This window comes from Elgaria multicarinata, chromosome 2 (assembly GCF_023053635.1).
Source record: "Elgaria multicarinata webbii isolate HBS135686 ecotype San Diego chromosome 2, rElgMul1.1.pri, whole genome shotgun sequence".
NCBI lineage: Eukaryota > Metazoa > Chordata > Lepidosauria > Squamata > Anguidae > Elgaria > Elgaria multicarinata.
The window spans coordinates 5,335,385-5,347,867 of NC_086172.1; the positions used below are offsets into that span (position 1 = coordinate 5,335,385).

Sequence of the window (12,483 nt, forward strand, 5' to 3'; positions counted from 1 at the left end):
CAGGCACTGGATACTGGGAGGTGTAGGCTGTATGAGGGGGTGGGGGCTAGGGCTGTGCAATAAAATGGAGGATCTGTCCTAAAATGGCGGATCCATCCTAAAATGGCCTCTGTGATTCGGATTTCCGAATCCGAGGCCCGAAGCTTGCACAGCCCTAGATGGAAGTGCATTACTCCGGCGACAGAATAGATCACATAGGGCTATATCTTATGTCACGTTAACTTGGAGCATCTTCTATGAGTGTTCCTGTCATTTCTCCTGGCAAAAGGGACATTGTATGGCTATGACAAGGTCCATGGGCCAAATTTGGCCTCCCAGTGGTCCCAATTCAGCCCTCTGGTGAATTAAGCCCCCAGGTGGCCATGTCCCCAAAGGTTCTGCAGCCCTGATCTAAAACATTTACTATCATGATTAGCTGTCTTCTCTTGACCTGCTTTCGCCTTGTGATGTGGGTGGAGGCAGGGAGCATTATAAAGTTTATTATTTAATATTGCCAAGGCGTTCCCACCTTAGCTGCTTTCTGATTGGTTGCTCCCATTTCCAGGCAATATGGGCAATATACAGTGCTGCTAGGTACTCTGGGTGTGGCCATTGTCTTGGCTATGCTGGCTTCTTTCTTTTCTACTATTATTATTCTGCTCTTCGCACTGATGCTGAGGAGGCATAGGATGCCAGTTGGCTGCTATAAGTTTCAGCACAGTCATGGCCATTATTGGATTGGAATATCGGGTGCATACCTGTCCTAGAGAAAGTTGCAACATAGCAGCCAAGGGCATGAGGACAGGAGGAAGAAGCATTTCTGGGGAAACATAAACAAACAGCAGAAAGGATTAGAATCTAAACTTGCTTAAGCTTTTGTAGACATGTTTACTCAGATGTTCCACTGTGTCAAATAGGACCTTTTCCCTCAAAAATGTGCTTACAATTACAGCCTTAGAGTGGATCCATAGAACATTTCTCCCCACTATAAGGTGACTTCGGTCACAGCTAGACCTAAGGTTTCTCCTGGGATCCTCCGGGGTTCGCCCCTGCCTGAGCACTGGATCCCCTGTGTGTCACCTAGAGGAACAGGTTTGACCCCTGGACGATCCAGGGATAAACCTTAGGTCTAGCTACGGCCTTCTTTGCTGTCTTTTCTGTGGTGGAAAAGACTTGCTGCTGTGCTGTGTTCAACTACTGCAGCCACCTCAATTTCACAGAACAAAGCTCATACAAAGGATGTCTGTCCGAATGTGGGCTTCATGAAGAGGCGATTTCAGTTCTGGCTGGGCTGCCAGGGAAGGAGGAAAGAGTGCTTTTCCTGACAAACAGGAACAGTTGTTAAAACCAGGGGCAGGTCTACACCTTGTGTCAAATCATTACGAATGTGGGATAAAAAGCAGGACATAACTCTATGAAAGTGGTATATGGGATGCGGATTGTGCCCCAACAGTTATCAGTGCACTTCAATGCCTCTGTAAAGCAGTAGTGAAGATCTAGCCAAAGAGTTTACCATTATTGGCAGTGACTACAGTAAACTGTGGAGATTATTTATTCATTTAGAAAGTACTTTACCTTCTGATGCTAACGTTGATCTCCTAAATGGCTTAACATTAAAAGTACAAAACGACAACCTGTACTACAAACTCCAAGAACATAAAAACCAATGAAAACTATAGAACAGAAGACAATACATTAGCATCAAAACTGACACAGCAGGTGGAGAAATTCAGCACAGACCAAAGGTCTGGTTAAATACCAAAGGCCTGGTCTTAAGAGCCCATCTGAAGATCATCGAAGAGGAGGCCACTTGAGTCTTGCCATGCATGGAATTCCATAGTCTGGGTGCTGCATCGGAAAAGATCCCATCTTGAATCCCCACTAACCATGCTTTTGAGGCAGGTAGATCATGGAGTAGGACCACGGGTTGACCAACACCTATTTGTGAGCACATGTAGCATAGAGGTAGACTGAGCATAGAACTGTGATTGGCTTCCAATCCTTGTTGACTGTTAGCTCAGTGACAAACCTAGGTTTGCCTCTGTGGCTTAATCTACACCAAGCAGGATATTACACTATGAAGGTGGTTTATAAAAGGTAGGAGCCACACCAAGCAGGATATAGCAGTATGAAAATGGTATATGGTACGTGTCAATGGATCCCAAGAGTTGTCAGTGCACTTCAATACCACTATAAAGCAGTAGTGTGGCTCCTGCCTTTTACATTTTGGATACAAATTCATTCTTTAATATAGAAGATATTAAAAATGAATATACAATTGAAACCAGAATTATTTCCTTTTGGGCTTAATATATATGATAACGGCAGTGAGACTACTATATGCACAAAAATGGAAAGGCGCAATAGTACCTACGATGGATGAATGGGTATTGAAGATTTTGGAGTGGGTGGAGATGGCAAAACCTACATCAATAATTAGAGAAAAGTCGACATCTAGGTTCAGAATGGAAACCTTTTATAGACTTTATGCAGAATCAAGAAAATAATGATTTGTTTATCTGTGGATTCAATGAATAAGAAGAAAACTTTAAGATAAAAGTAAGAGGGGAATTTTGACTTTTGAAATTACAGAGCAAGAGAAAATATTGTTACATATTTTTGCTGTTGAGAAAATCGGAAGCCCATCTAATTTTTGTATGTGGTTTATGTTTTTTATGTTTTTATTTATTTTATTTTATTATTATTTGTCTTACTTTGTGTATTTTGTTTTTGTTAGTTTGTTATGTGTGGTGGAACCCGAAAGAACGGGTCCCTGTGGTCCGCTGAGTGGTGGTCACAGACTCTCAAGACACAATTTCTCTCTCCTTAGAAGATTTTATTACAAGCAGCGCTGCAGGGTGGCAGTCTGAGGAACTGCCCAACAATTTCAGGAAAGGTTAACATATTTATAGGGTCAGGTCTCCTCCGATACAATGGCAGAACCTTCCTACCAATCATAATACACCAAATCACCATATATAATACAGCTCAGCAACACAACAACCAATGAAATAGCAAAGCACCTAGGCATATACAGAGTTCAGTTACTTCTCTGACTAAAACACCATAATTGGTATCTCAATAGCTACAGGAACTACATCTCCATCTGTTTCCTAGTTGTGGTTAACTTGCCTTACAAAATATCTCACAACAGTTTAACTATCTTGTGACATGTAGTTTCAACATCAGCTAGTGCAGCAAGTGTAACATTAAAAAATAGGTTTTAATTAAGCAAGAAGAAGCTATGAACTTTATGATGTATGTGTTATAAAGCCATTTTCTTATACCTGTGGGCATTAGGTAAAAGAACCAGCTTGATTTCCGCGACATATGTTTTGAAATAAAAATAAAAATATTACAAAAAGATTCTGAAATTAAGACTCACTTCTTACTATTACTCTTCATTGATTTTATTATTCTTTTCATACTGTATTATTCTATTTTTTTATCTAAAGGAAAATAAAATAGTTGCTAAAAATTTATCCCTTAAGTAATTGAGAGAAATTTAATATCAATAAAAATACCTCTACCAGGTTATGGGTGTGTTCTGTACATAGAATGTCCACATTTCTTAATTTCCTGGACAATTTAAGGTTAATCAAAATATGTCGATAGAGCTACTCCCAAAATTGACAATTAACATGTTGATACTAAACAAATTGTATTTGCAGGCAATGTGTTTGCTACAGATAACGGTTGCAATGAATTTTGCTACTTGCAGAACAAAATTATCCATACCTCCTTTTGTCAAATCGTCTAAATATCTTTCCTGGAAATCAGTTTTTGTGGGAAGATAACAGTATGCAGGTAGTGAATTTCATTGTCTATGTTTGCTTAATATTCCATTTGACAGTAAATTCAAGAAATTAAATATTTATTTAATTTAGGGATAAGGGAATGTTTAAACTTTTTGTACAGGCATCTACTTGGAATATGAAACATTGCTTCAGGAAACAGACTTTTTGCCCAAACAGAATCTTTAACATTACCTTTTTCAGGGCGCTCTTTCCTGTAGCTTCTGAAAGGTTGCCAGAGTTAGCTCCAACTTGCACTGAAGTAATGTATATATAGCAGGATGTCAGAGGAATCTGTTTGGGGTGGAGCTCAGCAATTGCTGCACAGCCCAGCTTGTTCTGAAAAGAGCCAAAGTGGTTCTCAGACTTTCTGGATATAATTGCTCTTCTTGGACAATTCACACGATACCAAGATGATGTGTCTTAATCATTGCATAACAAAAGATTATTCTTTTGGAGGCCCTGGGGGCAAGAACAGAATGTCAGAGAAAACAAAGGGGAAGGGGAATAATACTAACATGTTTTATGAAGTGCTAGAAGAGCTTTTTATACCTATTGAAGGGCACTGATCATCGTTGGGGCACATTACACACTCTATAGACTGCTTTTCTAGTGTTATTTCCCGCTTTTTCTTCTGTATTATCGAAAAGATCACAGCCGATGCCATTGTGTGTGACACAGGATATAAATGCACAAGAGGGATCAAGAGCTCCATCAGACGGTGTGGGGGGAGCATGCTTCCCTACTGTCGCTTCTCCACTCTCGTTTTTCTTGCTCAATACTTCCTCTTTCTCAGAGAGAGGAAAGAGGAAGTAAACAACTTGCACATGGCCCATTCAGTGGTCCATTTCTATTACACCTTTTCTCCTGCACACAGCAGGAGATAGCAGCAAGTTGCGTCTCTAAAAATAATTCGGACTTGCCAGTCTTTTTTTGCTGTGGGAAGAAGGCTAGAAAGGGTGGGAGACACGTGTGAACAGGACCAGCAAAAAACTTTGAGTGCCCAATAATGAGCGTGCAATAAAACGCTCGTCTGATGACACTCATAGCATTGCCATGATGGGTTTCTATTGATATGACAGAAGATATAGATCTGTCCTTGCTCAGTGTTAGCATTGGTGAATAGCACCAATAGATCTGGATTTCTGGTTCACCCTAGATGACAAATCCTATTACATTGTGATACTGACTTGTTTACACCACGTGCACTGACATCGTGCCCACCTCCCAAGAAACAGCTTGTGCAATCTTCCGGGAGTTGAGGCTAAACCATCCTGGAGGTGCAATGTCTGAGCATGTACAAATTTCAAGCGAGTCACCAGTGTATGCCCCAACACCTCCTGACAGCCCACAAATGACAAAACTTCCTGACTGAGCTGAAAGGGTTCCCCAATGAAATGATTCTATGGACTATGTAGGGAATCTGCAATGAACTTAAAATCTGCATAACCATGCTCATCCATACAAGGGACTTAGGTCAGCATAATTTCAAATGATGAGCTAATATTCAGCTGACTTCTAAAACACAATTCCAAATAGGAGAAAACACAAGCACATCTAGACTTTGAAATAATGAAAGGTCTACTGCCAAGATGAAGTGACTATCCACTTATTAGACTGTTTGCACATCAGTATTATGTCTCAGCTTCAGCCCATTGGCTTTGTGATTACTGAATATAACCTTGAAAGGCTTGGTAAAACCCAATCGTTAAAATGAATTAACAACAAACGAATGCTAGGTTGGACATGTTGTTCCCAGTGTGGGAGGACTGTACACATAAAGGATTACTTGATAAGCAACATTGGTCTAAAAGAGGTTTTTGTTATCTAGGACATCCACATTTGTTACACAGAATCTTTTGGCATCTGCTCATAGGGTAGGGAGGTGCCTCCCCCTGGATTCCATTCTGAAAGTGGCAAAAGTGCCTGCTTGTGTTGCACCTGCCCCATCTGTCTCTACCTTCAGTTTCCAGCCGTATGGGCAGAACTTAAGAAAGGACAGGAAGTCAGTAAATTAAACATGGGAGGGAGGGTGCCCTCGAGTTTAACTGGGACCATGGGAGCACCTCCTCAAAAGAGGTAATTGCAGGATAACTAGGCTCCTCCACTCCAAAGTAGCTCAATTCGGAGAGCAGCAACAGCTAAGTCTTGGGTACATCTGCCCCATCTGTCTCTAGTTCCCAGCCAGGGGAGGTCAGTAAATTAAAGCTCGGGGTGTAAGGTGGGATTCCATCAACCTCAGCTGAGAGTGGCTGCTGTAGAAGCTGGACCTGCAAGGAGTGGCGAGGCCCAGCCAGGCAGCACTATGACTTTCTGTTTGGCAGACTGTAGGAGCCCTTGACTCACGAAGGAAATGGGCAATAGTAGTGTATGAATGGCTACCTCAAGCTAGTGCTATGCTGAAAATTTCTCCCACAAAATTTTCGAATGGGGAGGCACGGGGGCACTTTGCAGAGCAAGTGCCTGGGAGCTGCTTGAACTAAAAGGAGCAGAGTAAAAGGACTCTCTGACACTGTGGCTGATGCAACATCATGTGCTTCAAATGACCACGTAACACATGCAAGCTGCGGGAAATCCCCCATGAAGTCAGCCCCCTAGTCTAATCCTCTAAAAGACTCAAAATCACTTCCATTGAATTCACAAGGGCTTACTTTTACTCCTAAAGAAGTATGCACCACATTGCAGCCTTTAAAGTGTCCATGGAGAAGGTACATGAGGATTCAAGAAGCATTTATATAAATGTATGCTTTCCTGCAAAGGAGATCGTTACCTTGTCGTGGTGCTGGAGCTTGAGCACCTCAAGGATGCCATGAGCTAAACTGTGAAGGGACACCCAAGACGGGAAGGTCATGGTAGAGAGGTCAGACTAAATACGAGCCCTGGGGAAGGTAATGGCAACCCACCTCAGTATTCTTGCCATGAAAACTAAATGGATCAGTACAACTAGAGATATGTCAGTATACCATCGGAAGATGGGACCCCCAGGTAGGAAGATGGTCAAAATGCTACTGGGGAGGAACAGAGGATAAGTTCAACTAGCCCCAGATGTGATGACGCAGCTATCTCAAAGCCAAAAAGACGGCTAGCGGCCAACGGTGCTGGTGGTGAACAACGAATCCGATGTTCTAAAGATCAACACACCATAGGAACCTGGAATGTAAGATCTATGAGCCAGGGCAAATTGGACGTGGTTATTGGTGAGATGTCAAGATTAAATATAGATATATTGGGTGTCAGTGAACTGAAATGGACTGGAATGGGGCACTTCACATCAGATCACCACCAGATCTACTACTGTGGACAAGAGGATCACAGAAGAAATGGAGTAGCCTTCATAATTAATAATAAAGTGGCTAAAGCAGTACATGGATACAATCCAAAAAACGATAGAATGATCTCAATTCGAATTCAGGGTAAGCCATTTAATATTACAGTGATCCAAATATATGCCCCAACCACAGATGCTGAAGAAGCAGAAGTAGATCAGTTCTATGAGGATCTGCAGCACCTACTCGATAATACACCAAAAAGAGATGTTAGTTTCGTTACAGGAGACTGGAACGCTAAGGTGGGTAGTCAAATGACATCTGGAATTACAGGTAAGCATGGTCTAGGAGAACAAAATGAAGCGGGACATAGGCTGATAGAATTCTGCCAGGACAACTCACTGTGCATAACAAACACTCTCTTCCAACAACCTAAAAGACGGCTTTATACATGGACTTCACCAGATGGCGAAATCAGATTGACTACATCCTTTGCAGCCAAAGGTGGCGGACATCTATACAGACAGTAAAAACAAGACCTGGAGCTGACTGTAGTTCAGATCACGAACTTCTTATTGCACAATTTAGAATCAAACTAAAGAGAATAGGGAAGACCCACAGATCAGTTAGATATGAGCTCACAAATATTCCTAATGAATATGCAGTGGAAGTGAAGAATAGATTTAAGGGACTAGATTTAGTAGATAGGGTCCCGGAAGAACTATGGACAGAAGTTCGCAACATTGTCCAAGAGGTGGCAACAAAAAACATCCCAAAGAAAAAGAAAACCAAGAAGGCAAGATGGCTGTCTGCTGAGACACTGGAAGTAGCCCAAGAAAGAAGGAAAGCAAAAGGCAACAGTGATAGGGGGAGATATGCCCAATTAAATGCAAAATTCTAGAGGTTAGCCAGAAGATATAAGGAATTATTTTTAAACAAGCAATGTGCGGAAGTGGAAGAAGACAATAGAATAGGAAGGACAAGAGACCTCTTCCAGAAAATTAGAAACATCGGAGGTAAATTCCAGGCAAAAATGGGTATGATCAAAAACAAAGATGGCAAGGACCTAACAGAAACAGAAGAGATCAAGAAAAGGTGGCAAGAATATACGGAAGATCTGTATAGGAAGGATAATAATATCAGGGATAGCTCAGACGGTGTGGTCAGTGAGTTAGAGCCAGACATCCTGAAGAGTGAGGTTGAATGGGCCTTAAGAAGCATTGCTAATAACAAGGAGACGACGGTATCCCAGCTGAACTGTTTAAAATATTACAAGATGATGCTGTCAAGGTGATGCATGCCATATGCCAGCAAATCTGGAAAACACAAGAATGGCCATCAGACTGGAAAAAATCAACTTATATCCCCGTACCAAAAAAGGGAAACACTAAAGAATGTTCCAACTATCAGACAGTGGCACTTATTTCACATGCCAGCAAGGTAATGCTCAAGATCCTGCAAGGTAGACTCCAGCAATTCATGGAGCGAGAATTGCCAGATGTACAAGCTGGGTTTAGAAAAGGCAGAGGAACTAGAGACCAAATTGCCAATATCCGCTGGATAATGGAGAAAGCCAGGGAGTTCCAGAAAAACATCTATTTCTGTTTTATTGACTATTCTAAAGCCTTTGACTGTGTGGATCATAACAAACTGTGGCAAGTTCTTGGTGGTATGGGGATACCAAGTCATCTTGTCTGCCTCCTGAGGAATCTGTATAACGAACAAGCAGCAACGGTAAGAACAGACCACGGAACAACGGACTGGTTTAAGACTGGGAAAGGAGTACGGCAGGCTTGTATACTCTCACCTTATCTATTCAACTTGTATGCAGAACACATCATGCAACGTGCTGGGCTTGACGAATCCAAGGCTGGAGTTAAAATCGCAGAAAGAAACATTAACAATCTCAGATATGCAGATGACACCACTTTGATGGCTGAAAGCGAGGAGGAGCTGAGGAGCCTTATGGCAAAGGTGAAAGAAGAAAGTGCAAAAGCCGGGTTGCAGTTAAACCTCAAAAAAACCAAGATTATGGCAACTAGCTTGATGGATAACTGGCAAATAGAGGGAGAAAACGTGGAGGCAGTGACAGACTTTGTATTTCTGGGCGCAAAGATTACTGCAGACGCTGACTGCAGCCAGGGAATCAGAAGACGGCTCTTGGAAGCGATGGAGCAAATGTACCTGCTTGTAAGTGGGATCTCTCTGCCACATCAGGGTGGGGGACAGGTGGGGGATCACCTTCTCACTTGCCCCAAATATAGAGCCGCCTGTGTCTATACTATCAAGTCATCTGTTCTAGAAAGCCTACAATTTACAAAAAGAAAGTTAAGGCCATAGAGTTTTTTAACCAAGGGAAATTGTGAGTTAAGGCTCACAAGCATTAACACCATATTACAGGAATCACAGCCGTGATTCCTGTAGTTAAGGGCCGTCAGTAAAACGAGCATTCCGCCATGTTAAATGGAATTGCTGGGGGGTGGGTCAACCTAGCAGCCCAAAATTAAAAAAAAAAATTCAGGAATCTTTCTGAAACGCGGTACTGACAGAAAGAAATGCTGGCTTTACATTCCCTGCGCGTTTCAGGGAGATTCCTGCAATATTGAGGGCTGGGTGGGAGTTTAAAGCAGAAAATGGGGGGGGGCAGTATGTCTGTCCAGATCTGCTTTGTTTTACTTCCTGGTTGGCAACCTTTTTTTGCTCACTTATAGCGCCAAATTGGGACCCTTACCTTCCAATCCATTGATGGGATGGTATTCCCCTGTCCTCCTCATTGATGGAATGGCCTTTCTTTTTAAAATATCTGCTTCCGTTGATTTTTTATTAATTTATTTGCGTCCAATGTTAGCCTATGGGACTCCGATAAGCTCACGCATGCGCCTCCGGTTCCAAGGAGGGAGGGGGGAGAAGGGAGTGAGTGGGAGAGAGTCTGGGAGCAAGCAAGGCCATCCTCTGGGGGGGGGGCAGGGCCTCCTTCTAGCACTTGGGCCTGCAGCCGCGCAAGGAGTTCACCTCAGCTGGGCCCAGGCTTCCTCCCAGCGTCTCCGCCCCCTCCCTGCCTCGATGGGGCCTTGTACTTTGCCTGCAAGATCGTGCAGAGCAAGTACAAGGCCCCATCGACGCTGAGGGAGGGGGCTGTGGGATGCATTCTGGGACTTCCTGGAAGCGTCCCCCCCCCCAACTCCCTGCCTAGGCCGAGGGGAAGAAGAAGAAGAAGAAGAAAGCTGCAAGAAGCAGGAGAAGAAGCAATTAGAAGGTAAGACTGAGGGGGGTTGGTAGGGGGGATGGTGGCTAGGTGAATGTAGGCGGCTGGCTGCTTAAGAGCTTTATTGCACCAGCGCTATACCTTGCAATCACTGCAAATTGCATGCAAAGCACTCAGAAGTTTTCCACCTTAAAATCAGCTTTTATTGTGAAGTACTCTCATGCATCCTGCTTTAATTGTGCTTAATTTGCAAAAAAAAATGCAATTTCCCCCTTAAACTCACATGGTGGTTTGCAAAGGATTGCTGCAAAACAACAATGTCTAAAGCTGGTAGCTCTGTGTTGCAGCAGCAGTAGCAAGACAACTGCAAAAGCAGGTACATGGGTGCTGGTGTGAACTGTATTTAGCTTGCACGCTTGAAAATTGTACAGATTCCAGCCTTTGCAGTGTTAATCTCGAAGTCTTGCTGGGGGAGTTTGGGTGTGTGTATGGATAAAACTCTGTAAAAATATTTCTCTTAAGACATTGTCAGGGATGTCTGTCAGGGATGCTTTAGGGTGGATTCCTGCATTGAGCGGGGTGGGGGGTGGGTTTGGACTCAATGGCCTTGTAGGCCCCTTCCAACTCTGCTATTCTATGGTTCTGTGTGTCTAGATATTAATTTTAAACAGTTTTAGGCTATTTGCAGTTCCATCCTTTTCTATTATAAGTAAAATGGTTCAGACTTTCTTTGAAAAACAAACAAACGCAGGCATTAGTTTGCAGCAGAAATGTCAGTATTTAGAATCATAGAATAGCAGAGTGGGAAGGGGCCTACAAGGCCATCGAGTCCAACCCCCTGCTCAATGCAGGAATACAATGGCGGTTTCTTTCTTTTCCACTGGAGATTGTATTAGAACCTCATCTTTGCTTAGGTGAAGGAAAAGCAATTAAGTTAAAATAATTTATTTATTTATTTAAGAACTTCAATTTTAACTGTGGCAATATTCTTCCTTCAGGAAACATTACTTCATAGACCACCGTGATCCTTCTAGACTCCCTTTGCAGCCTTTTTTTATTTTAAAGATTAAAAAAAAAAGGCTGTTTCTCTAAGGTTTGAGAAGGCTTTCTTTAAAATACAGTCTTTCTTTAAAAATAGGACACTTTAGACATGTTTGAGCTCTATAGAGGAACCATACTTGTCCATAGGGATCCATGGCAAAGCGCTCTTTGTGATCTGAGGAACTGAGTAAGGGAACCCTGGAGACAATTTAGACTGACCAAAACCCTATTCCCCCTTCTGAAGAGGTCTGGATTAACACTATTCCCCCTTCTGAAGAGGTCTGGATCACATCTCTAGAAGCTGGCTTATCCACTTCCTAGAATTTGGGATTGTAAAGATTACCCCCTGATTAATTTATTTGTTTATTTATTGTATTTACATACTGCCCCACGGCCAAAGCTCTCTGGGCAGTTTACAAAAGTTAATGAGCTCTTCATTCTGAAACATGTTGGGCATAATAATAATTAAAATAATACATTGGAAATATTTTCTCTTTTTGCATCCTGTTACTGGAAGCATCACTGGGGTAGATGAAGAAATACTCTTAAGTCCATAAGGGTGTAATCTTATGCATGTTGAGAAGGGGTGAGGCCTACAACTGCCAGCATGCCCCAACCCGCAAGACTGGCTGAGGAATGCTGGGAGTTGTAGGATTTTTACTTTTCTGTCTAAAAATGCATAGGATTGCACCATTGGGCCAGGTTCAGATATTATTTAAACCTTATATTCAAGTAATGAGGTAAATGTATTGTAAACCACCCAGAGAGCTTTGCCTATGGGGAGGTATATAAATGTAATAATAAATAATGATTTATTGCTAGTTTTGCAAAAAATATTTCATGCCAACTTTTTATCATGGGATGTCTGGATCACATTGTCAATGGAATAAGTTTGTAGGTGTTCAGCTATACATTGGGGCACTGAATAGCTGCTGAGAATAAGTTTGATACAATTCTGAAAGTTACTGTACCGTTTCCACCCTTATAAATAAACGAACAAAACTGTCATAGCCCCCTGAATCACAGCAATTCATTTTTAATCATAGAATAGTAGAGTTGGAAGGGCCTATAAGGCCATCTAGTCCAACCCCTGCTCAATGCAGGAATCCACCCTAAAGCATACGTTACAGATGGTTCTCCAGCTGCCTGTTGAAGGCCTCTAGTGTGGGAGAGGCCACAACCTCCCTAAGTAACTGGT

General features: G+C 42.4%; 1 protein-coding gene across 1 annotated transcript in view; it reads right to left on the minus strand.

Annotated features, from left to right (window-relative positions):
* The window catches only part of LOC134391934 (uncharacterized), a 58,390-nt gene that overhangs the window by 16,039 nt on the left and 29,868 nt on the right, over positions 1-12,483 (minus strand). The window contains exon 7 of the mRNA XM_063115856.1: positions 738-799. Coding sequence (XP_062971926.1) covers positions 738-799 — 62 coding nt within the window. The remainder of the gene's footprint in view (positions 1-737; positions 800-12,483) is intronic.